Below are 24,262 nucleotides of genomic sequence, written 5' to 3'. Positions count from 1 at the left end.
CCTTGGTTATTTAGCAGTTTCCCCCTTGTGTCTTTGCCCTCTGTGTGTCGGTGCTGTGAGCTCATGTGCATCGTTCCCCCCCCTTGTGTTTTATTCCGTCTTGTTTATCTACGTTCCCCAGCTCGTCGTGTCCTCTCTCTCCCTCCAGTCTGCGTCTCTGTGTACTTCCTGTTTTACTCTGATAGTCTCCCGTCAGTGTGTTTCATCTTGTGTTTGCTCTTCCACTGTCTCATCATGGTTATTCGTGTCAGCTGTGCTCCCCGTGTGTTCTCGCTTCCCTCATGATCCTTCTGTGTATTTATGTCCGCATCTCCCTCAGTTATGTGTCGTGTCCTCCCTCATAGCTGTGCGACTCTCCCTGTGTTTCCCCGTGTGAATGGTCATTAGAATTTCCCAGTTTAGTTTTGTACCGTTTTGCTTTTTTCCAGCAACAAAGCTGTGTTTTCTGAGTTCACATCCTGCTAAAAAAATCATTTTTTGATATGTGTCCATTAGAATGATGATGTACTTTATTTGTGTTCTTATAGCCTAAGTTTAGGGTCATCAGTGATGATTGACTGAAATTGGTACAAATATTTCACTTGTTTAGATTTCTAAATCTTGCCGGCTAATTGAACAGGATGTCAGTTTATACCAGAAGCCCCAACATATTGGCTGCCGTCCCCACAGGCCAAGTCAGAAGACAATAGCCTAGTTTTTCATATTGCTATAAAATAAACTTAAAGTGGTGACAACATACTAATGAATGGGATTCATTAAAGCCACCATGCTGTTAGTTAGCTCTAATTAGCATGCCCAGTGGCACTGCACTCAGTGGGAGGTGGAAAGTCAGCTTCCTCTTAAAGTCTCCTTGGCTAAACTTCAGGACAGCTCTACTGTACAATCTTATCACTGCTTTTAAATGAGCTCAATCACCATAAACTGCAAAAACAGATACATCAGATAATTTACAGCCTTTCAGGGTCTGGACAGACATCTCTTATCCAAAGACCTGACTATCAATTACCTTTGTCGGGCATCTGTGATGTCCCTGCTATGCTATCAGATATGATAGAACAAGAGAAGGACAACGGGACAAAAAGAGCATGAAGATAAAAGGTCACTCTCTTTTCTGCCTGGTACACAAAGAAAAGTGAAATATGTATTCCAGTTTGCTGTGATGTTACAATAAAAGGACCGTCTGCAGCGTTTCTTGGCTTGCCTTGTCTTATGTTTTTTTTCCTGAAATGTACCACTGTGTTCAGTCCTGCTGTGTTAACCAGGCTGTTCTCCGTCATATGCCCTTGCATCTCTTTGAACCTGCAGTATTGTTGTCCCAAACCTTGAGCATGGGGAGCTGTCCTTGCCAAAGTGCCTCCATTTTTCTTTTCATTATTTTTTAGAAAGTATTTATTCAGTTCATGCTTACACGGCAACGCCTTAGTTAGAAGTGACACATAAGAGGATTAAGAGATCTTTGAGAAATGCTTTTATGGAATGGATTATATCTGATTGGCACGGGTTTTTTAAATTGTTGACGCACCAGATTTTTCATTAATTTATGGATGTTTCAAAGTATCCACAGCATAAGATGTTTAGGGTTTTAGCTAAGCTTGGGTTGCTTGATGGTGCATTTCTGAACCCAGGCATATATGTTTATGGCTGGGTTTTATTGTGTCGTTGCAGGATATATAACATTTTCTGATGACGTGTTTTTGTTTCATGGCTAATTACTAGCACCTCTTATTTGGTCAGATGGATTGGTGTTGTGCTTTCTGACCCTCTTTCTACGATTTGAGCTACAGTTTGCAGCCAGTATAAAGATTGACAAAATTGATTTGTTTGCATTTTTTTCTCCCATGTGCTACACGTGTAATCACAGAAAATAACATCACGTGTGGGTAAGACTGATCCATCTGAGCAGCCCCCCAACGAGTTTAACATTAACGTCCTAAGACCCGAACTCTTCCACTGCATGCATTTTTAATTTCTCTTTGATATTTGGGCTGATTGGGGCCTGATAAATGTAAAAACAACGAATTAGCAGATTTTTTCTTTTTTACCTAATTTTAGTTTCTAAGAAAAATGAGAGCCACTCTGTTGTCATTTGGACATTGAACTACTGCTCCTCCATACAGCAAAATCCAGGTTTATACTGATGATGTTGTGTTTTATATCCTCTTAAGATTTAACACTTCTTCAAATTCTATTTTGTTTTTTAGTGACCTCCAGAAACCTTTTTACAGGTTTTTTGGATTATTCTAAGCTCCTTTAACAAATAAATTGTTGTGTTTCCTCAGTGAGATACATTACAGTGCCATAAATATTTGCATGCTGGATTACACTGACTATCCTTCTCTTTGAAACACAAAACATTGGCTGTTAATACAAAAGTCGCTTCTTTAAAAAGGAAGAACATGTCTCGTCAGTAACAGTTTTGCTTATTAGAGCCTTTCCAGGTGTTTTTTTTCTTCTTTGCATCTCTGTATTGTAGCATGGGTGTGTTTGAATCTGGGAACATTTAATTCAATTAAATCATTAGGATTAGATGCTGACCTCTCATTTTAATGAGGGCTAACAAGGCGTTTGAATGAGCAACACTAATTAGGGGCACATTATTCATCTCCTAGAATAAGGGTTTCATTGTAGTTAAACAAAAGAAACTAATAGCTGCGCTAATGGAACCAAGCATATAAGTTGCCTGTTTTTTTTTTTCTTTCTCTTTGGAAAAGGTGAGGAATATGTATTCAGATGAAATAAGAGCTTTTATGGAAAATAACTTTCTTGTATGCCACACTTTAACACAGCATCATTAAATCTTTTCTGGATTGTTTGCACTGCTTCTTAGCAATTTGTTGTAGTGTTGTGAGCAGGATTTTCTGGCAGAATAATCAAAGACTAAGAGAAGTACCGGGATAACAGCAGCATCTTAGTGATCTCTTGTTCAGATCATCCAACATCATGGCCAGCGTTTTTAGGCTTTCTTTTTCGGCCAAAGAAGAGCACAGATGCATATTTGGATGCAGATTTTTTTTCTAGTCAGCCTGGTGATATTATTTTAAATCTATCTGATGCAAATAATGATGCACAAAATCAGTTTTAGCCTCTTGCTTTTTGCATGTCTACAATGCCTCTCAGCTTTAAATCCTGATAACGTATGGCCGCGGAAGCCGTGTAAAATTATAATGGACCCCAGAGGCTCTTCTGTCTATTCATGTCTGTTTTGAGGTGTTTTGTGTCAGAAGTCTCCGTGTTTAATACTTTAAGCTGTTAGAAAAAAAGAGTGCCAGAGGATGAGTACACAGATCTAGCAGAGTGCAGAGAACCTGGAGTTGCTGTCAGTCAGAGCAGAGTTTATCAGCACATCGAAGAGGGGATGGGTATGGGTAGGCTTTCATCTTAACCACATGTTGTCATTCTACATTAGAGCTGATAGAGTGTGCTTAGGTAGGTGGGCAAACAAGGTTAGGCAAGATGAAAGTGACTACAGATGAAGAAGAGACAGGATTTATGGAACTGCTCTCAATTGCTGTGTAGGCTCACTGAAGGACGGCCAAGGATGAGGCTTGTGTTAATGCAAACAACGCTGTTAACAGCCACAGTATGTGTGAACAAAACTGCATTTTGGATTGAATAGAAGCGAGTAACAAAGTGCTTTACAGAGTTGCACACTTAGCTCCGTGATTGATTGTTGACTAATTATATTGAGGGGTTTTTTTACCCATGTGAAAGCTCTTTGAGTACAGTTTGAGGTTGTGAAAACAACAATGGCTGGCTCGTATTTGTCCATATAAATAAATTCAAATTTCTAAAATATTTTTTTTACCAGATTTACGCCTACTGCCTTAACAAAGGAAAAAGAAACAGAAAACGCCAAAGTCCTGTCGTTTTTATTACAGTATTGTTTTTGTAAAGTAAAATTAAAAATGAATGGCTTCTTTAATAATGTTTTTTTCTCATGCTTATGATGGACAAAAAGCTATAGAAAGTTAAAATAGTAAGTAGTCTTTCTCACTTGCTATTTGTCATAAGGAGCACACTTAAATTGTCATGTTTGAGTCTGTATTTAAAAACTGGAGGTATAAGTTGGAGATGGTGGTGCTAACAAAGCTGGAGGTGGCAGAATTTTATAGGCCCAGATTTTTGTTGGGAGTGACCCGAATGGAGAGCATTAGAATTTAGTATATCAGTGAAGCTGGATGAGTTTAAATACCTGGGGTCAACCATCTAAAGCGATGGACGATGCTCAAGAGAGGTGAGAAAGAGTGCAGGCAGAGTGGAGTGGGTGCAGATGAAAAGTAGCAAGAGTGAAAGGGAAGGTTTACAAGATGTTAGTGAGTCTTACTGTGATGTATGGTTTGGTGATGGCACAGGAGGTGAAGATGGAGAGCTGAAAGTCTAAAGATCGTCATTGGAGATTAGAAAGGAGTCCATCAGAAGCACAGCTCAGGTTGAGCAGTTTGGGAATAAAGTTAGAGAGGGGAAACGGAGATGATTTGAACATGTGCAGAGGAAGGATAGTGGATACACTGGAGAAAGGATGTTGGAGGTGGAGCTGCCAGGAAGGAGGAAAACAAGAAGAGCACAGAGTGGATGTAGTGAAGAAGGAGATGCAGAAGGTCGATGTAACACAAGAGGATGCTAGAGATAAAGTGAGGTGGAGGCAGATGGTCTGCTGTCGTGGCTCTTCACAGGAAGAAGTTACAGCTCTAGTGGAGTTGACCTAAGGCAGTGGACAGTTTGATGTATTTTGTGCTTTATACACAGATTCTTTTGAGGCCAAAAAGAAATAAAATGCACATTTTACATTATGATCTAATGTTGTTGTTTCTTTAATGAAATAACAGGATGTTTGTCTCACACCCTGCTCTATTGGATGCTGCAAATCCTTTTTTTAACATGTAACAATAATCACGAGCTAATAATATGTCTCATTATTAGCTATAAGCCTCATTTGAAGACTACTGGTCAAATCACACTTAAAGGAGTATGGGATCACATACCTTTATAATACTAAATCCTGAATAATGACAAACAGCAGCATGAATGCAACTTCCCTTTTAAATTGCATGAACAATACTAACTTCATAAAGTCATATAAAGCAGACGTCTACATTTTTGAATATACTATAATAATAATAATATAAAGTGGTGTGTGTGTGTGTGTGTTTTTTCTCTTTCAGCACTGAAAGACTCTCGCTTTCAGCTCGTGAACTTCTCAGACAACGAGCTGCGGGTGTCACTGTCTAATGTCTCGCTGTCAGACGAGGGTCGATATGTTTGCCAGCTGTACACAGACCCCCCGCAGGAGGCCTACGCTGAAATCACAGTGCTAAGTAACAAAGCGCACAAACATATACATACATGTGCAGACAAACGCTCAGTGTTATTGTTAGAATTAAGTGAGTTAAACAGCAATTAGTCTACACAAGGTCTTAACACATTAATGTATTTGTATAGATGTGTGAGATGTGAGATTGTTTTAGGCTTTTTATGGTGAGCTTAGTGAGAAAGGTGTTCAAATAATAAACAAAATATAACTTTTTCAATAATATTTTCACAGTTTTCCTTAAATTTAGAGACTAGCCCAACTTTATAAGTAGGCATACCTTTACTAGGATATTTTGGAAACAAATCTTGGGACTTTTAACTATAACTGAACAATATTGCTCTATAAATGCTGTTGTGATAATAGCTGATAAATATGAACATAATAATATGACATCAACATGCATTTTTTAAACTTTGTGTTTATTGTTTTATGTTTTCAGTGTTTCAAGTTTGTGATTGTCAGATTTTTAAAATATTTGTCATCTGTAACTGTAAAAACACTTAGTGGCCACTTCATTAGATACACCTTGCTAGTACTGTGTTGGACCCATTTTGCCTTCAGAGCCGTCTTAATTATTCAGTGGTGGAAACACTCCTCAGCAACTTTGTTCCATATTGTCATGATAGCATCGCACAGTTGCTGTCGTTTCCATGATGTAAATCTCCTGCTCCACCTCACCTCAGCCGTGCTCTGTTGGACTGAGATCTACTGACTGTGGAGGAAACATGAGTTGATTTGAATTTAGTGACACGGCGTGTTATTCTGGTAGAAGCAGCCATCAGCAGCCATCAGAAAATGGGCACACTATGGTCATAAAGGCGTGGACATGGAACAGCAACAGTACTTAGGTAGGCTGTGGTGTTTAAATGATGGTCAGCTAGCCCTAAAGGACCCCTAGTGTGCCATCCAGTGTGTCTGCTGCTGTAGCCCATCTGCTACAGGTGGTTGCTACGAGTAAGTGGTTGTTTGAGTTACGTTTGCTTTCCTGTCAGCTTGAAGCAATCTGGCCGTTGTCCTCTGACCTATGACAACAAAATGGCCCAGAGAACTGCCACTCGCTGGATATTTGATCTTTTACGAACCATTCTCTGGTTCCCTTGGAGGTCGTTGTGCAGAGAAATTCCAGTAAATCTGGTAGATTTTAAAACACCAGCAACCATGCCATGCTGATGTTTGCTTTGGACCTCAGCAGGTTATTCCAATCATGTCTACATGCCTAAATGCTGTCGTGTGATTGGCTGGCTATTAGTTGAACAGTTGTATCTAATAAAGTGGCTGGTGAGTATATATTGAATAAATAACTGCAAAATATGAGTTATTTAAACGACATCCAACATGTTCACAGTATTGCAAATGATAATTCCTGAATTAGATTTTTGCACTTTTCTAATTCTAATTTTAAAAGAAAAGCCTTCTAATATCAGTCCTGTTTTCTTCTTAGCTTGTGGTTTTTAGGGTGTACTGCATTGCCTCAGTGTTTACACAGTTCTGTTTGTGTGTCCTGTCATAGTTCCTCCAGGTAACCCCATCATTGAGGCCCGGGATGAGGTCCTGAGCGAGGGCAACGAGACAGAGATGACCTGCACTGCCATGAGCAGTAAGCCTGCTGCCATCATCAGATGGATGAAAGGAGATAAAGAGCTTCCAGGTACTCTAGGCACTGTACACTGACTTTGAGAAAATCCCATCCAACAGTCAAGACCTTTCCTCTCTTACAGTTTTTCTCAGTCGCTTTGGGGCTTTTCTCACATCACTATTAACATTTCCACAGTAGTTTGTGTATTTCTCAAAACAATTAGTGCAAACTGCTAAACCTAGTGGATAACCTGCAAAAGCAGGTCACTTGCTCAAAATTGATAATCCAGTATTCATGTCAAGGAAACTGTCAGTGTCATCAAAATGAGAATCTTGACACCATCTTGATGAACAAGATAATCAAATGGCTTTGTAATGTTTTCATTATGACAGTGTACAGTATTCTCTCAGTGTCTTCCAGTGCAAAAAAAGGTCAGAACTCGGTGACACGTCCTGAAAATGCTCAAGACAGCACTATACACTTTTTGCACAGCCATGTACAGTAAAATCTACAGTAAAGTTAAACATTCCTGTAGTTATGGAAGTAAATGAGTACAAGACACTGAATACGTATGTTTCACATTTTTACTGTGTAGGATGTTTGTAATTCTACAACATTGTGCAAAAGAAAAATACTCTACAGTCACATATTTAGAATAAACATGAGAAACACCCTTTTGGTAGAGCGGTGCACAATGTGAACAATATAACAGTACATATTGTAACTGAACATACGTAAATCATTCTGGCACATTCAGACGTCCCTGTCTGTCTGGTCACATATTCTCATCTACATCACAACGGATATCATCCCTTGCAATGCAGCGAGGAAAGTATCTCCTGGAGTGGCGAATCCACCCTCTGCATGACTCTGCTGTGATGTCGTCACATGCTGCATCCATGGCTGCCAGCAGGGCCATTTGTGCATGTGAATAAACCTTCCACCTCCAGGCAGACAAAAACTCCTCTATCGGATTAAGGAATGGGGAGTAGGGAGGGAGATATTCAACAGGCATTCTGTCATGTGCTGCAAACCACTGTCTGACCAGATGTGAGTAGTGAAAAGGGACATTATCCCAAACAACAACATACTCAGGGACTATGGCATGAGAGAAATTGTTCAATTTCGGGGACAGGAAAAAATAATGACAAAAAGGTATAACATTTGCTTGACGGCATTTGAAAACTAGTTCAACAATTTTGTATGTAATGACTCAAGCAATGAAATAAAGACTATTGGTTTTATTGGGAACGACTATTTAGCATCCAAAAGTATAGTTCATTTTGACTGACATGACATAAGCAAATGATAATGTTGTCGAGGGCAGAGAATTGTATGAAAGCAACTGATACATGTCCAAGAGCATTTGCAATTTGTTCAGAGGAAGGAGAAATTGCTACTATGATGTGCACAAATGACTAAAGGTTGTGGAGATTGCACTAATGCTTTTGAGAATTTTCATTTTGATCTGAGAAAAGCACCAAAGCGACTGAGAAAAACTGTAACACAAATAAATATATGTACAACTATCCATTAACTCATGTGTGTAAAAATAAATGAATAAATAAAAACACATTTTCTTTCAAACATCAAAATTTCAAAGATCATATTCATAATCCTGCCTATGTACCAACCAATTTTTAGAATTCAAACTAAACCCACAATTCTATTCACCTGTTAAAATCCAAATGAAGTTAAATAGCTTAAAATTTCCTTTTTGTCCTCTACAGAGCCAGCCTTTTTGTCATTATCCTTTAGAGAAAATAAGTGGCCACATATTTGGAAACCCCATCGTTTTGTATTTAGTGAGCAGCATACTGCAAGATTCTGTGAATACACAAACGAATAATTTGGATACATTGTTACATATCAGTATTTTTGCCCTCTTTATGTTTTAAAGAATTCACACATTTTATTTGGAATCATATTAAGCTAAGGTTTGGCTGAAACGTTTGCACAAGGTCAAAGCTAAAATCAGACCACAGCAAACATGTTCTTGACTTGCAGTACTCTGATCACATTTTTCTTTGACTTGAGTTCTTCATGGCAAAAAACAAGCTTTAAAAGCAGAAGCAAGATCAGTGAGTGATGGGTGAATATATTAATACTGCTACTGAAGCCAGGAGGACTGCACTGTTTGGCATTTAAGAAATGACTTGACAAATAGATTCTAAAAATTATTTTATTTTTATATAATTCCATTTATAGGCACACTTTTTCCTTTGAGCGCATATTAATGGTGTTACTTTTTAAATGGAGCTCTGCTGCGACTTTGAATAGATTCCATTAGAGCAATTTGCATTTGCAGTAATGGCTGAGGCCTGTTGGCATCCTGACAACCTGCATGCCTTCATCAAAGGTAGCTGCGCTTTAGAACTCGGTGCAGAGCTCAGGGGTTGAACAGGCCTCCTGCCAAGCAGCTCCACCTCAGAGCCCAGACAGTAAGCTTTGTAAAGACTTTGAAACAAAGGTCCGAATCAGAAGCTGTTCTAAAAGCCCGGAGCAGGTTCACCTCCGCACCGAGGCGCATAAAACCTTCAGTGGCCAGCTCAAATCGAAGAATGTTCCATTGTAACAAGATCAGGGATTGGCTTGCAGCTGGCTTCTAACATCACAAAAAGACTCATTATGTTCAGTATGGCAAGAACGGCAAATTCTTTAGGCACTGAATAGCCAGAGCCGATGGTCTTTTAGTCATTGATATCACAAAAGTTGCCATAAAAATGAACCTAAATTGTAATTTAAACTGTTTTTTCTGAACAGATGCACATACATTAAAATGTATTTCATGTGATATTATTGTTGAGAAATACAGTTAGCACCACCATGAATAGATTACAGTTTTCCTAAACTTACACATATTACTTAATGATATTTAAGAAATGCATTTATCCAGAAAGCACTGTTACTTAAGTGCATTAAAGTGCATTAAAGTACAAAGACTAATGGTTTTTTCCAGCATACTTACTTTTGTAAATGGAGAAAGTGAAACTAGTGACCACTGTGGCTGTTAGTCACAGTGAAATACTGATTCAGGGTTTCCAGTAACTCATTTAAATAGGAGCTTGCCAGGCTCTGCATACAAAATCCATTCCCATTCAGCATTTTCTTTTTATTTAACACACTGTGCTGTGTCATTGTTTGCTTCCACCGAGTATTCCCAGCCTCTTTAACTGAGCTCTCAAACAATGCCCATTTGTTTGTTTTGTAGAATGACAGAAAAATTATTTGTGTAATGCTAAACGCCCTTCAACCCCGCAGACATGTTGTTTTCTCACACTTGTTGGGAATGGATTGACATTTACAGAATAGGGTCAGCACTCTGTGAAGCTCTACAACTGCTAGATACAATTTTTCGCAGTAGCACAAAATACAGGTGTACTTAATAGCTCACTTGTCACAACACTACGTTTGGAGCATGCTGTTTGCTTTTATCAATTTTTGCCATAGGTGAAAAGGTGCTACTAGCTGAAGCAGCCTCAACGGTTGCAAGTTCTCCCAGATAAACCATCCTTTATTATTGTACGTACAGGTGTGGTCAAAGTTTATATACACTCGTTATGAGCATGGGTGCCGTGGTAATTTTGGACTTTTTTTAACCCTTTTTTTTTACAGGATGGGATGATTGTGCAACATAAATCTTTAATGACTTTAAAAGCAAGAATTGGGTATACAAGTTGACTTTATTTTGGACTTTTTGTAATGCATACAAGATTACAAGTATAGATAGATAGATAGATAGATAGATAGATAGATAGATAGATAGATAGATAGATAGATAGCCAGCCAGCCAGCCTCAGGTGCAGGCCGTGTGAAGATGCCCCTGATGCCATAACCAAGTGGCCAGCGTAGTATACAGAAACATCTGTGCCGAATATGCCCTGGAAGTCCTGAGGTCAAAATGGGAGACCGAGCTAAGATCCTGTGGGACTTCCAGATAGAGACGGACAAACTGGTGGTGGCTAACCAACCGGACATAGTGGTGGTAGACAAACAGAAGAAGACGGCCGAAGTGATAGATGTAGCTGTTCCAAATGACAGCAACATCAGGAAGAAGGAACACGAGAAGCTCGAGAAATATCAAGGACTCAGAGAAGAGCTTGAGAAAATGTGGAGGGTGAAGATAACAGTGGTCCCAGTGGTAATCGGAGCGCTAGATGTGGTAACTCCCAAACTAGGCGAGTGGCTCCAGCAGATCCCGGGAACAACATCGGAGATCTCTGTCCAGAAGAGCGCAGTCCTGGGAACAGCTAATATACTACGCAGGACCCTCAAGCTCCCAGGCCTCTGGTAGGGGACCTGAGCTTGAAGGGCAGACTGCACGCAGGGGCGAGAGGGGAATATATAGACTCAAATATATAGATACATCCCCATTAATATCTGGTTAAATTCCCCTTAGCAAGTTGCACCTCAACCAGATGCTTCTGGCCAAGTGATTTACCACTCTTCTTGACAGAATTGATACCAATCTGTCATATAAATGTAGTCCAAAAATTTTCTTTTGGGTTGATGTCGGGGCTTTGGGAAGGCTATTCCAACAGTTTAATGTCTGCCTGCTTTATCCATTCAAAAAGTTTTGATGCATGTCTGAGGTCATTGTCTTGTTGGAACGCCCAGTTGTGTCCAAGTTTCAACTGTCTACCGTTTAATCTGAAGAATTTGGAGATAGTCCTCCTTAATTATTCTGTCCACTTTGTGCATTGTGCTAATACCACTGACAGAAAAACAGTCCCAGAGCATGATGATACCACCACCACCACCACCGTGCTTAACAGCTGGTACAATGTTCTTAGGTTAGAAAGGTTCATGTGTTCTCCTTATCATTGTGGCCAAATAGCTCAATCTTTGTCCCGATGACCATAAAATATTTCTCCAGAAGGCATTTAGTTCGTCTATGTTAGCAGCTGCCAATTTCAGTAAGGTCTGAAGTTGCTGATTCTGGAACCCGGGTTTCTTTCTCGGTTGGCAGCTTTTCAGTCCATGACAATGTGAAACCTGCTTCACTGTGGACAGTGATGCCGGTGTTCCACAAGTTTATGGTAGTTTATGTTTATCGTAGGCTTAAGTCTTGGTGGGTTTTTGGGTTGTTCTTGAACAATTTCCTCTAAAGTGTGACAGTTTTGGTCTCCTTCCACACCTTAGCAAAATGGTTACACATCCGAATAACTTGTAGCTACATGAAATGAACTGATGTTCCCGGAAACTGCACTTGCTTAGAAATGACTCCAAGAGAGATTTCTTGGTCTCTTCCTCTACAATTCTCCTTTTTAGTTCTCATTGTTCTGAGTGTTGGTCATCCCATCAGTGCTGTCAGACAAATTATTTTTATGCTGACAAACAGAAACTACCTGTTGTAGTCAATCATGGTCATAAATGAGAAGTTACTCAGTCTTGGCCTTGTCTAGTTAAAAGACACTGTAGAACCTTCAGCATCACTTCTTAAAAGATTCAATTGAGTGTATGTATATATTTGAACCTTCATCTATACTTTTCAAACTTGTTGTATGCTCTGCAATTATTCCACCCTGGAAGTTCAAAGAAATCTTTAAATGCCCAAAATTAAATCAAGATCTTTCTTTTTGTTTGTTTGTTTTGTTGACGCCACAAAGAATCATTCTGTAAATGAAACATGGGGTTGTTCTGCTGATGCTGGAACTATTTAAGACAAAGCAGTGCAAGAAAATGAAAGATGAGAAGAAAAAGAATGGCCCAGGGTGCTGGAGATATGGCACTAGAGTAGAATTACTTAAACTGCCTTTGGCTGTCCTTGCCTAGAAGACTTATTTCTAATTAAATGTCTCCGGAATTTAACATAATTACCTTAAAGGATAATCACACTCTCTTAAATATCATTTAAAGGTTGCAATTGTCATGCTTGCCAATTTAAATCCTACCATCTTTCCAAATATGCACAGACCTATTATCTCATCATTATCCTTTTCTTTATTCCTGCTCTTATCCTGCTTGTTTAGTGTTTTATTAACATATGCCCTGACACTAATATCTCCAGTTTTTTAAGCTTGCACAACAATGGAAATCGTAAGAAAAAGGGAATCCTAGCCGTGCAGGTCATTCCTCCCTGTTCATTTAAAACTAAGGAGAAGAAAGCAGATAGAAAAACAGTCAGCAGGGCACTTCATTGACTGACAGGGACCAGAGCAGCCATTAGCCTCAAGTGTTAAGAGACTACCACAGGGTGATTTCAATTACCCTGCTCTGCCCCAGTAGGAAGACTGGACAAATGGATAAAAGGATATTTTGGGAAAAGTAAGTGATGGAATTGGAGAGACATATATTTTATATAACATTGCATTGCTTCATTTCTTTTCCACAAGGATACTGTCAGACAGTAAACGTTCAAGAAATGAAGTATGTCCGTGCAGGGAAAGAGGACTACTTGAGTTTTACGGTTGAATCCGCAAAAAGTTAAAATACCTCTTCAGCTTTTTATTTGACCTTCCACTGCCTTTCACTGGCATTCATCTCTGCTGCCACAGCTCCAACATTTATGTCTCTGTATGTTTTCAGTGTTTAACACAGGTGATATTCCTATACAGAGAACTCTTTACGTGTTAAGGGCTTTTATAGCTGAGAGAGAAGATTAATAAAAAATCCTTTATATTAATTAACTGCTGTCTTTAAATGACATTTAGATCGATAGTGAGCACGACTTTCAGTGGTATCTAGCGGCATTGTGGTTTCTTCTATATAACAGCCATAGCAAAGGGCACTGAGTTGTGAAACTGCTCTTGCTGGCCCAGTCACCTCAGCATTTAAAAATAGATCACCAGAGGCAAATTACTTCCATATAAATTTTTATTCATCAAGGCAGCATGGACAAACGTAAAATATACAGATTTGTGCCGCTAAGCTAACAAAGCATGACCTTGACAGTGCTGGTCTTTAGGGGCACGACTTCAAAACAGAGGGAGCATGCTGCATCTGCTCTGATATAACCAGGCTCTGCTAGATTTTGCAGCAGTTAAACTTCAAACCCTACATTTCTAAGCTCATCCAGTCTTGTTTGCTTCATGCAAGGAACATTGCAAAAAATCTAATCTACACTATCAGGCAGCAACTTGGACATTTTAATAATAATAATTTATTTGAAAGCGCCTTTCAGAATACTCAAGGACACTGTACACAGTAGAATAATAAAAGCAACATAAAAACAAGCAGTTTACACAATCATAAAAGCATTTTAGTTCACACTTTAATCTTCCCTTGTCTTCTCTTACACTCCTGTCTTCACTTGGTTCAAAAAGCAGCCCATATACTAAATAATAGCCAGTGTTCACTCCTCAACCCTTTTCTTCCCTTCCCGTGGCTCCCAGCGAAATTCAGAATTAATTTAAAAACTTTATTAATTACTAACAAAGACCTAAATAGAGGCTCCTTGGTACACATTTTCCTTACAAGTGAAAGACCCCTGGCTCAGTCCTGGAAGAAGACATCAATTCCTTTGGGATTGTATCAGGAAGGACATCCGGCTAAAAATCTGTCAAATCAAACATGCAGAACTACCCCCTGTGAATAAGGGAGCAGCTGAAAGTAGCACACACTGACAATGCCCATGCTCCTGCTTATTTAGTGATCTGGGAAGTCTTTATTCAAGCAGTTGGTCTGATTGGGGTCACTTTTGACGATTGCATGGTCTCATTTTAAATCCAGAACAGGCTTTTGAGGTTATAGAACCTTCGGCTACAGAACACACAAAAAATACATATGTGAGGCCAAATATATGACATTTCTGTGTATGAATGTTGTATAAGTCTTCGTCCCAGTTGTGAAGTACTTTAAAAAGTGCATTTATATTTATTATTAATAGTAGCAGGAGGAGGAGTAGTAGAAGGAGTAGTCCTTAACAGGGACAAGCAGGAGTCTTCATGGTCTATGACATGTGCCCACAACATCGTAGTCAGAGCAGGTGGAAGAGAGCTGAGAAAGGCGGAGATATGCTAAAGAGATAAGAGGAAATGTGAATGAGATGGACTCTGGTGTAACAGTGAAGAGTTAGTGAAGGTGGCTGAGTTTAAATACCTGGGGGTCAACTATCCAAAGCAACAGACAATGCACAAGAGAGGTGAAGAAGAGAGTGCGGGGAGGGAAGATAGCAGCAAGATTGAAAGGTAAGGTTTACAAGATGGTAGTGAGACCTGCTATGATGTCTAGCTTAGAGACAGTGTAACTAAAAAAAGACAAGAGGCAGAGCTGAAGATGTTAAAATTTTAATCTGTAGTGACAAAGAGGGACAAGATTAGAAATGGGTAGTCAGAGGGAAAACGCAGGTTGAGTAGTTTGGAGATAAAGTTGGAGAGGCAATACTGGGATGGTTTGGACATGTAAAGAGAGATAGTGGATATACTGGACAATGGATGGCACTGCCAGGCAGGAGGAACAGTGGAAGACCACAGATAAGATTCATGGATTGAGTGAAGGAGGGGATGGTGTGACAGGAGAGGAAGCTAGCGATAAGGAGAAATGGAGGCAGATGATCTGTTATGGTAACACCTAAGGGAGTAGCCAAAAGAAGAAGAAAGAGCTAATTATTCAGAAAGTTATTGGTCATGCGCACCTCTTGGATAAACTCTGCTAAGTGGCTGGAATTTATAGCATGCTAGTAGACAATTACATTAGACAGTTGCTTGTGTAGTTTGATGGACAGAAACTGAACATGAGAAGATGTGGACCTGCTGGAATTATTGCATTTGACCATGGAAAATAAAAAGTATGCTGCTTTTAGCTGGCTTGCTGGGATTCAGTGGCCACATATCTTTCTCGCATTGTCTGAATACTGCTCTCTGGCTAGCTAAAAGCTACACCTTTTGGGTTCTCTTAGCATATTTCATGTGGTAATACTTATCAGAGTGAGCTCAGTTGTATACTCTTAATTAGCAAGTGTAGGCCTAAGTAGACTGAGGAGCTATAGTTGTTAGCACTGTTGGACTAGCTAACCCTGCAAGCCGATACTATGATGCTAACTTTCAAGCACATACTTGGTTTTCACATATGCCAATGTCATTGCGATGGTTTGTGGTTACCAGGCCTACAACTTGGTCTTGAAGTCTGCCTTAAAATACAGACAGAGCTACAGGCAAAGATGAGGAAGTTAGCTGCATATCATTCCTATAGCACACAGTGAATGATACACACAGGAAAAGGTAGAGTGGCTTGGATGTGCCAATCCAGGAGCAGAATGTCAGGAAATGACTTTTCTGGAGTGTTGGAAATGACAGATGGTGTAAAAAGGAGGATGGGGAGGAAATAAGATGGCGGATCATTAATCATCTCAGAAACCATTTATTCTAAATATATCTTCTACTTCCACACCTTTGTACCTGCCTTTGTGAACAGCTTTTGTGGGTTATTATTTTTATTGTGATATAAATTGTCAAATGTAAAGCACAAGGTTCAGACACCCAGGACTTGAATGAAGACATCTTTTCACTAGTCTTTCATGCATCTCAAAAGACATTTTGATTTGAGCAGACCCCTTCAGGTTCCCATTTCAGGTGCTTGCATACATCTAAAGCCTCTAGTGGTATTTATTCATGACAACCTGTTCCTTTACACCATCCACATCACACAGGTTTGCTTTCCCAGCTTCCAAAAAGACAGTTGTCACCACAGTGACAGGAACACCCCAGTGGCTGAGCTACAGAAGAGTGAGTGGAATGTGCACCGAGTACATATTTTACAGCTAAAATGTGAATTGATGGATGCAGCCGTTCATATTTGCACAGAGTTTCTCCTTTTCTGGCGTTTCTTTTTTGCAGGCTCTTTCTCTGATGTTTGTTTTATTGATGGGACACAAACACGCTTGTGCAAATGACTGCGAGGAAGTAGGACAAAGGGATAAAAAGGATCAATCTTTCTTTGTCACTCTACTGTACAGCATTCTCTGCATCTATGTCCCTCATTTTGCCCAATGAAGCTGTCCTCGTCGTTGCATTTGAGAACATTTTGTCTGTGTGCTATTAAAGAGCAGCCAGTAATAAGACGAGGGACGCTTTGCGAGCTTCAGATCTGGCAGTGCCGTACAAAAGGTGGCCACACAATAAATCTGGCTTGATAAAGCCTAATGAGTGATTCACAGTCGCACAGTAGCCCCTGACAGCAGGCAATTTTTAGCTGATTCGCCTTATCGGACCATTTTCAAGGACACGCTTCTCACTCCCACTGTAAATATTTTGCAAGGTCAGGGGAAGAAAGACATTCCCCTTGCAGGCGAACAATGGCTGTCTTTGTCAGTCCTTAATATTTCAAACCTTGGTTGTTTTTTTTCTCTGGTAGCCTTGAGTGCAAAGCTGCCATCATTGATATTTTGTAAAGTAAAACTTTTCAGCAAAATACTCTTTCTTTCTTTTTTATAGCGTACTCCCAGAGGAATCAAGGATGCATAAAATAAACCTCTGACAGAAGTAAGGAAGAAATCCAAAATAAGTTTTGATAATATTTACCCAAATAAAAGCATATAGAAATTATTGACATTTTCTCTGCAATGGTAGCCTAAGCCTTTGGAGCTCTGTTTTCCTTATATGATCTTTGTGGGCAAAGCATACATTGAAAATCAATTGATCCCTCAAGCAGGAAATCAACCAGCCTACAGAATACAAGGAGTCCATAAATGATTAGGACAGCAAGCTGTGCAGTTTTTACTTTAAACCAAACTCCAACTTTTTACACCAAAAGAGCGAGTCGGTGTTTGGCGCTGTTTGCTCAAACCAACTAAAGTCCTGGTATGGCTGCTGTGGTTGGATTTCCAGGCGAGCTTCCTAGAGGTGCTTCTCCCACAGTACAACTACTGCCCCAGCAGTTTCTGTTCCACACCCCAGTGCCACTGGATAGATGGTTCCTGCCAGAACCCTCTGAGTGAATTGATTTGACCTCCTTTATTTGTTTTGTCTTTGTTCTTTCTTACCATAGGCAAGCCCAAAGTTGAACTGACCTACGACAAGATGTACACAGTAACCAGCCGACTGACGTTCACCGTTAGCAAAGAGGATGACGGCGTACCTGTGATCTGCATCGTCGACCACCCTGCAGTCAAGGACTTCCAGGCACAGAAATACCTGGAGGTGCAGTGTAAGTGCTTCAGCTTGGTAATAAATTAGAAATCAGCATTTGATGGATATTTAAACAGCGCTATACTTTCCCTTTCTTCCTTTTTTCTGAGTATCATCTGCCTAACTCATCATCTTAATTCAGAAAAATGGACCGGATTAGAGAAGAGTGTTCCATTCCTACTAATTAAATGGAATAGATTTGCTTTTTTCTTACCCGCAACTAAAAGTTTAATGCATGAGGTGTGGCAGTGACATTGAAAGAAAATTATGCATGTTATAATGAATAAAAGGGGAAATTGGACTGTAACACAGTAGACAGTTCTATCTTCACTAATTAAATGACATAAACTTTCCACAACCTATCCCCCCACCACCCTCTGAAAGTTTGGTGAAAGGCTTTGCCATTGGAAAAAAAAAGATTCATCTTGTGTGAGTAGGAAAAAATGAATGTAGAGGTGGTTTACAGATGTAACAAAGGAGAAGGTGTACAGGGTTCATGCAAAGCTGGGGTTGCAACAGAGAGGGTGAGATGGAGGGTGACGATCGACCCCTGAAGGGAGAGCTGAAAGACGACGTGTTTAGTTTCCTCCGGAAAAACATGTCGGTGTTAAATTTGAATTTCACTTTGCTCTTCTCACCTCTTTGTGAGAAGCATGGAAAAAAATCTGCAGATCTAGTTGAATGCAAAACAGATGCATACTTAAAAAGCTATTATCTTGGTGGCACAATGGCCAGCACAAGCAGATCTTTTCAACTGGTGTTTTCCTGACTTCAGACATGCTTCGGTTGCCTGTGGAGTATTTTGGTGCAAACAGCAGAGTGCACAGTGTGCAGGTGGTAGTGTTTTGTGGAAAAATATTTCACATGTGCATCAGAAATAAATATTTTAGAGTTGTGTTTTTTCCCCTAACCTAATGTCAATCATTTCATTAGGAAGTGCAAACAAAATGCACGGCAACTATTTACTACAAATATTTGCTACAAATGCACGGCAACAGTGCAAAAGAATAGAAAATAAAATATAGATCTAAATATAAATAAATCGCCATAATTCACCCTTAGCCAGGCAACGCTCTTAAATTTAGCATCAGAAATTAAATGCCTGTCAGGAAGTCTGCATTCATTTATAAAATGATCTGTCAGGATCCAGTTCTGTTCTTGATATGTGCTTTGTGCTGCACGTAAAGCTTTTGTATCAGTTTACACCTGTAATTAAATACTAACAACCAATCTGCAATTTGCAGTTTATCTTTGATTTGACAAGTATGACACCAGGCCACTCTCTCTTAAATCCTTATTGTTGTTCCAAAAGGCATCTTTTAGTACTTCCTTGTGGTGAACGTCTGTGCTTTCATTTAGAAAGGTTAGCTAAAACCGTGTTAGCTCACTATTAGATTTTAAATTACAGGGTAATCTGTGACAGCTAGGATCACTTTCTTGTCCACCTTTGACGGCGTTAATATTTTAAGTCTGGGGTTCGTTTTGATGTTGTGAGAGAAATGGCACTGGAAAAAACTCCATGGTACTCCAAAAATGTAACTATTTTCAATTGAAAATGTTTTTTAATACTTTAATGCTGAGGGTATTTTTAAATAAAAAGTCAATGCTGAACCTTAAGAGCTGTTAGGAAGCAGCTGAAAGCTCCCTGTGGACACATAACTTTACATTTTGCTAATATGAAGTTAATGTTTATTATAACAATTAGAACATTTATTTCTGAGTTAGTTTTAGTCTCGGTGGTGGGGTGCTGTTGCAGAAGCTCTGTCATGTTTATTTCCCAGTGTTGTATGATGCACAGCCCTGATCACATGCCCTCAGGGTCCTGGTGGGAATAGATGAATGTCAATGTACAGCCATGCTTCTCCATGCAGGACCTTGAAAATTCATGGACAAGCTAAGATCCAATCCATTTGTTTTCATATTTATTGACAATATGCACTCATTAAGTGATCTTAGTATTTATTGCTGAACAGAGAAGGACTTGATGCCTTGTGCTCATACCATGACACTCTGCACCTCTATGCTTAGATTAACTAAACTAACCAGTGGCTTATAGATTTCTACAACATCTCTCAAAAACATAGAATGTTACTTATTTTCCTCAAGTGAATGAGACTCTAAATTTGCTGCTTCTATTTGTATGTGAGGTACAAACATTCTCAGAATTCATTAAACTCTCAAATAATGCCCCTGTTTTCATGTAGGAATGGTTAACACAATGTTTATCTATCTAATCATCTGACCTTGTTTATTCAACTAAATGTTCCTTAAAAAAACAACACGTGGCCCATAATGGAGGCCAGGAGGACACTTTTGCAGCAATAGCCACTTTTAATTGCAGTATTATTTATATATATATATATGCACAGATGACTCTTCTCAATAACTAATAATAGCAATAACACAACACTGCTATAAAACAGCATGTAACAAGTAATTAAAATCCTAGACTGAATGTTTAGATCTTTTTGTTAATAGAGAATGGTTAGAGTTCTGTATTTATTGTTTCTGTAACCTTATGTCTTTGGCCTCTGGCATGTCCTAGCATTTTATTTAAAAAAATAAAATCTCTTCTGTCACTATCTGACCTTTCTCTATGAGCATGAGAGGAGGAGATCAGCTCATCTACAGAGGCAGAATGGCATTTCGCTGGCTTCTGATAACAGGGAGCTCACACTGACCACCCGGCTCAGTGCCTCACTCTGCTCCGTGCAGGGGCTGAGGCTGCCATGCTCTTTGCATACTGTAGTGGGTAACAAACAGACATAAACAGTCCTCCTCTCTACCTTCTCTTTGAACTCTGTTACACAGTTTAATATTACATAGCAACTGCTATTAGTGTATCCTTCCTATGTCCAGAGGAATTTTGTTTCTCTGTGGACTGTCTAAAGACTAACAGTCAACTGGTATGAATTAAGTAGATGTTTACTAATTGAGCACTCGGGGATGTGATAAAGTGCAAAATGCACAGTTTGGAGTCACGATTCTGTTTTGTTGTTTTTTAAATTTATTTGTTTTAGCAAAAGGACCAGCATTGTATAAAATTAGTGGAAGTATTATTGTTTTTCAACCAACACCTTTCACAACTTTTACTTTGAAAGCTTTCTGTTTCTATAGCATTAAAAGGCTCTTAGTAGTCGTGGTTTTCATTGATCATACTGCCCCTAGTGGTCACTAATGTTACAGTCACACTAGAGAAAACCGTGAAGGAGCAGCCGACAACAAAACGTGCAATCGACACGCCGTTCCACCATGTCGATTTCACTATTTGCCTCTTAAAATCAGTAAAAAGACACGCATGCAGAATTTACAGTAAGTTGCAGTAAAAGCAGAGGGAGAATTTTTATTTCAAGCCAACATGAAAATTACCACGGGAAAGCGTTTAAACAGACATTATTAACACATTTTCACGTAGATACATATTAGCTGCCTAGATTCATCATTTCTGGCAGTTAAGCACCCTGGAATGGCTTTAAAGATATCATCTCCCCCTGCTGGTAGTCCAATATCTGCATGTAGTAATGCAACTTCTGCAAGCGAGTCCATTTTATGTTTTGTCTGTTACAGGTTTTATGGATGAGACAACGGGTCAACCAAGATTATTAATCATTATTAATCATTTCAATGAGACTTTAATAAACTGATCGTTCCCAGTTAGTTATTGGATTCAAAGCAACAGAGTCAGTCTGCTGTCAGTTTGGGATTGACTCGGGTGAAGCTGGCACTTGTATCATTATATTATCATTGATTATTGGTGATAAATGAACAAAAATCTGTGCAAACTACTTACATTCTACTTTTAATCTCATCCAAAATGGTAACATTGTTGCAGGATGGAAATTTACCTAAAAATTTACAGGCACCCTTGCTTTTATATAGCATGTATAGCCAGAATTTAACAAGTAGTTAAGTTCAACCCCCGACTACAAAAACGAAGCACAGTCGTGCTCATTGGTGCACCCTGACTCAAATTGATTGCAGCATGTTGGCAATCTGCCTGTGTTTATTACACTAGATAAAAATTAGTCACAAACGTTAACCAGCCTGTCTATCAGAGAGTGACTCCAGCCAATCCAAGACTGACTGCAATTGTTTAGAGACGGGATGCCTCCCAAGAGGTGTTGTGTGCAGTTGTCTTGCAATCAGAAGTGCTCAGCCTGAGGTGGAATGTGCAACCGTTCATTGCCACGCTTACGAAAAAATTAAACACAGTCACCACAACCACCGTGTATTCCTAATCAGCAAGGAGATTGCTTTTGGACTATTTTACTCTAGTGTGACTGACCCAGTAGCTAACAGAAAACTGTTTGGAAAACTTTGGTTTTTGTGTCGAGAACTATATGTACAATCTATGTATCTTTACAACCCCAATGAACTGTCTGCTTTTTCCTTCTAATTGTCACCACAGAGCCCTTCCCATTAACATATCTAAAAAGTGCATATGTCTGGTGAGAAAATTATGAATGACAAAACTAAAATAAAGCCTACTTCTGCAGTTTCTACAGTGACATGCAAGTTAGCTTACTGATTAGATGCAGTACACTGGTTGATTTACATTTCATTCACCCACTGTGTAGGCAATTTGTGAGTGGAATGGAGAGCATTGTGTAGTAAGAAAAGGCGAAGGAAAAAACCCCATTGTCAGGGGACAGCATAATTAAATAAGACACTAATGATTATGTGTATAAGAAAGCAAGCTGTTTGCTCGGATGCTGGGTTGTTTTTCCCATAAGGTCAGCTGGCTGCCGAGAGATGGATAGTGCCGTCTTGAGTGCTTATGAGGTGAGGCACACAATAAAGCAAATAATTCAGTTAGCATAATGATAACGGCTCTCTTGCATATGGTAGACACTATTTCATTTCCACTGAAGTGGCAGCATCCGAATCTGGCAGCACAGTGTTTTCCCATCAAACAGAGACAAGAAAGCTTTGCCATAACTACTTGAGGCTATCAAAACAACCTACAGATGCCTGGCGTCCTTCATGTTTATGGCTCCGAGATGACAAGGTCAGATGACGTCGTGAGCAAAGAAAAAGTTGCAGGATGCCATGTAGTGCCTGGAGTGGAAATAAAACCAAAGGGTTGCTGTCTAAATCCAAGCATGCCTACTGAGCAGAAGACTTGGCTTTTTGCCCATCTGCTGTCCATCACAGAAACTGAAAGCCAGCCACTGACAGGGTGTGATTTAGACAGATGGATGGCCAGACACGTGTTGTTTATTGCCGAGAAGGTCGGACAGCAGCGTGGAACTTTACCGCCAGCTTTGAAATCATAACTCAGCCTCGATCATTCCAACTACAGGCTGATTAAAAAACACACGCACCAAAAAGTGGATTTAGGCCATAAAAAGAGGAAGAGAACAAGAATAATTTGCATCATAACTGGTAAACTATAATTACTCTACTTTGAAATAAAATGGTTCCACTGAATGGCATTTCTCTCTGCCATTTAATGTTAAATTTTTAACAAAACTAGAACAAAACTTTTTCTTTCATGGGGTAAAAATACTCTTATGCTCTTTTTATTACATTCAAGTAAATGGTATTTGTGACATCGATTGCATTTACAAAAAAGATGGGGATGATGTTTCCCTTTTGAGATGTGCTGTTGCTGAGCAGACGGCAAGATAAAAAGCAAATGTTCTTCGGTTTTCTGTCAGCAGGACACCTCATTGACTGGAACCATCAACCAAAACATACCTGGCATTTTTAAACCTTAGCGAAAGGTTGTAAGTCAGACGAGAGCTTCCGTTTCCCATTTCCCATTCAGTGCATGGCAAGAACGAATTCAATCCCTTATCCGTTTGATAGATTGAATAAAACATTACATTCAGTCGTCTCTTACGCCAAGGTGAAAAAAAGGCTTTGATAGCACCAGCAACAGCCAGTGCGATGGGAACAACCAAAACTCCACGGGTGCAGAGAATAGCACAGCGGTGACTGTCAAAGCACCCCACTGATTTGTCAAAACAGCATTCTTACATGCTTTTTTTCTCCAGCTGTAACAGCTACTAAAGTGCTTTTGCAACTTTAACCGGAAGCATCTTTGAACATACCAAGCTACTTGTGATCCTGCCCAGTGCCCACCTATCATCTCCTAGTGCTTTATGTTTTGCTGTCTTCTTTAATTTACATATCCACAAAAGATAAGATAAGACAACATTTATCAGTTGGCTGGGGCAGGGAACAGTGGCAAAAAGAAATAGAGCAGGAATAAAAATAACTTTATAGCCTAGAAACTAAAATGTACACTAAACAAAAATATGCTCACGTATAGCTGGTTTGATGCTCTGTAATCTGTATGCACAG

The 24,262-nt window shown here is 39.5% G+C and overlaps 1 protein-coding gene across 7 annotated transcripts in view; it reads left to right on the top strand.

The window, feature by feature from the left end:
- The window catches only part of cadm1a (cell adhesion molecule 1a), a 473,893-nt gene that overhangs the window by 365,554 nt on the left and 84,077 nt on the right, over positions 1–24,262 (top strand). For all 7 annotated transcript variants that reach the window (XM_082549416.1, XM_082549412.1, XM_082549413.1 and 4 more), the window contains 3 exons: positions 5,163–5,315; positions 6,822–6,959; positions 17,814–17,972. In XM_082549416.1, the coding sequence (XP_082405542.1) occupies positions 5,163–5,315; positions 6,822–6,959; positions 17,814–17,972 (450 nt within the window). The remainder of the gene's footprint in view (positions 1–5,162; positions 5,316–6,821; positions 6,960–17,813; positions 17,973–24,262) is intronic.

Source organism: Aulonocara stuartgranti (assembly GCF_965226115.1).
Source record: "Aulonocara stuartgranti genome assembly, chromosome: 10".
Taxonomy (NCBI): Eukaryota; Metazoa; Chordata; class Actinopteri; order Cichliformes; family Cichlidae; genus Aulonocara; species Aulonocara stuartgranti.
This window is presented reverse-complemented; position numbering and strand designations above follow the sequence as displayed.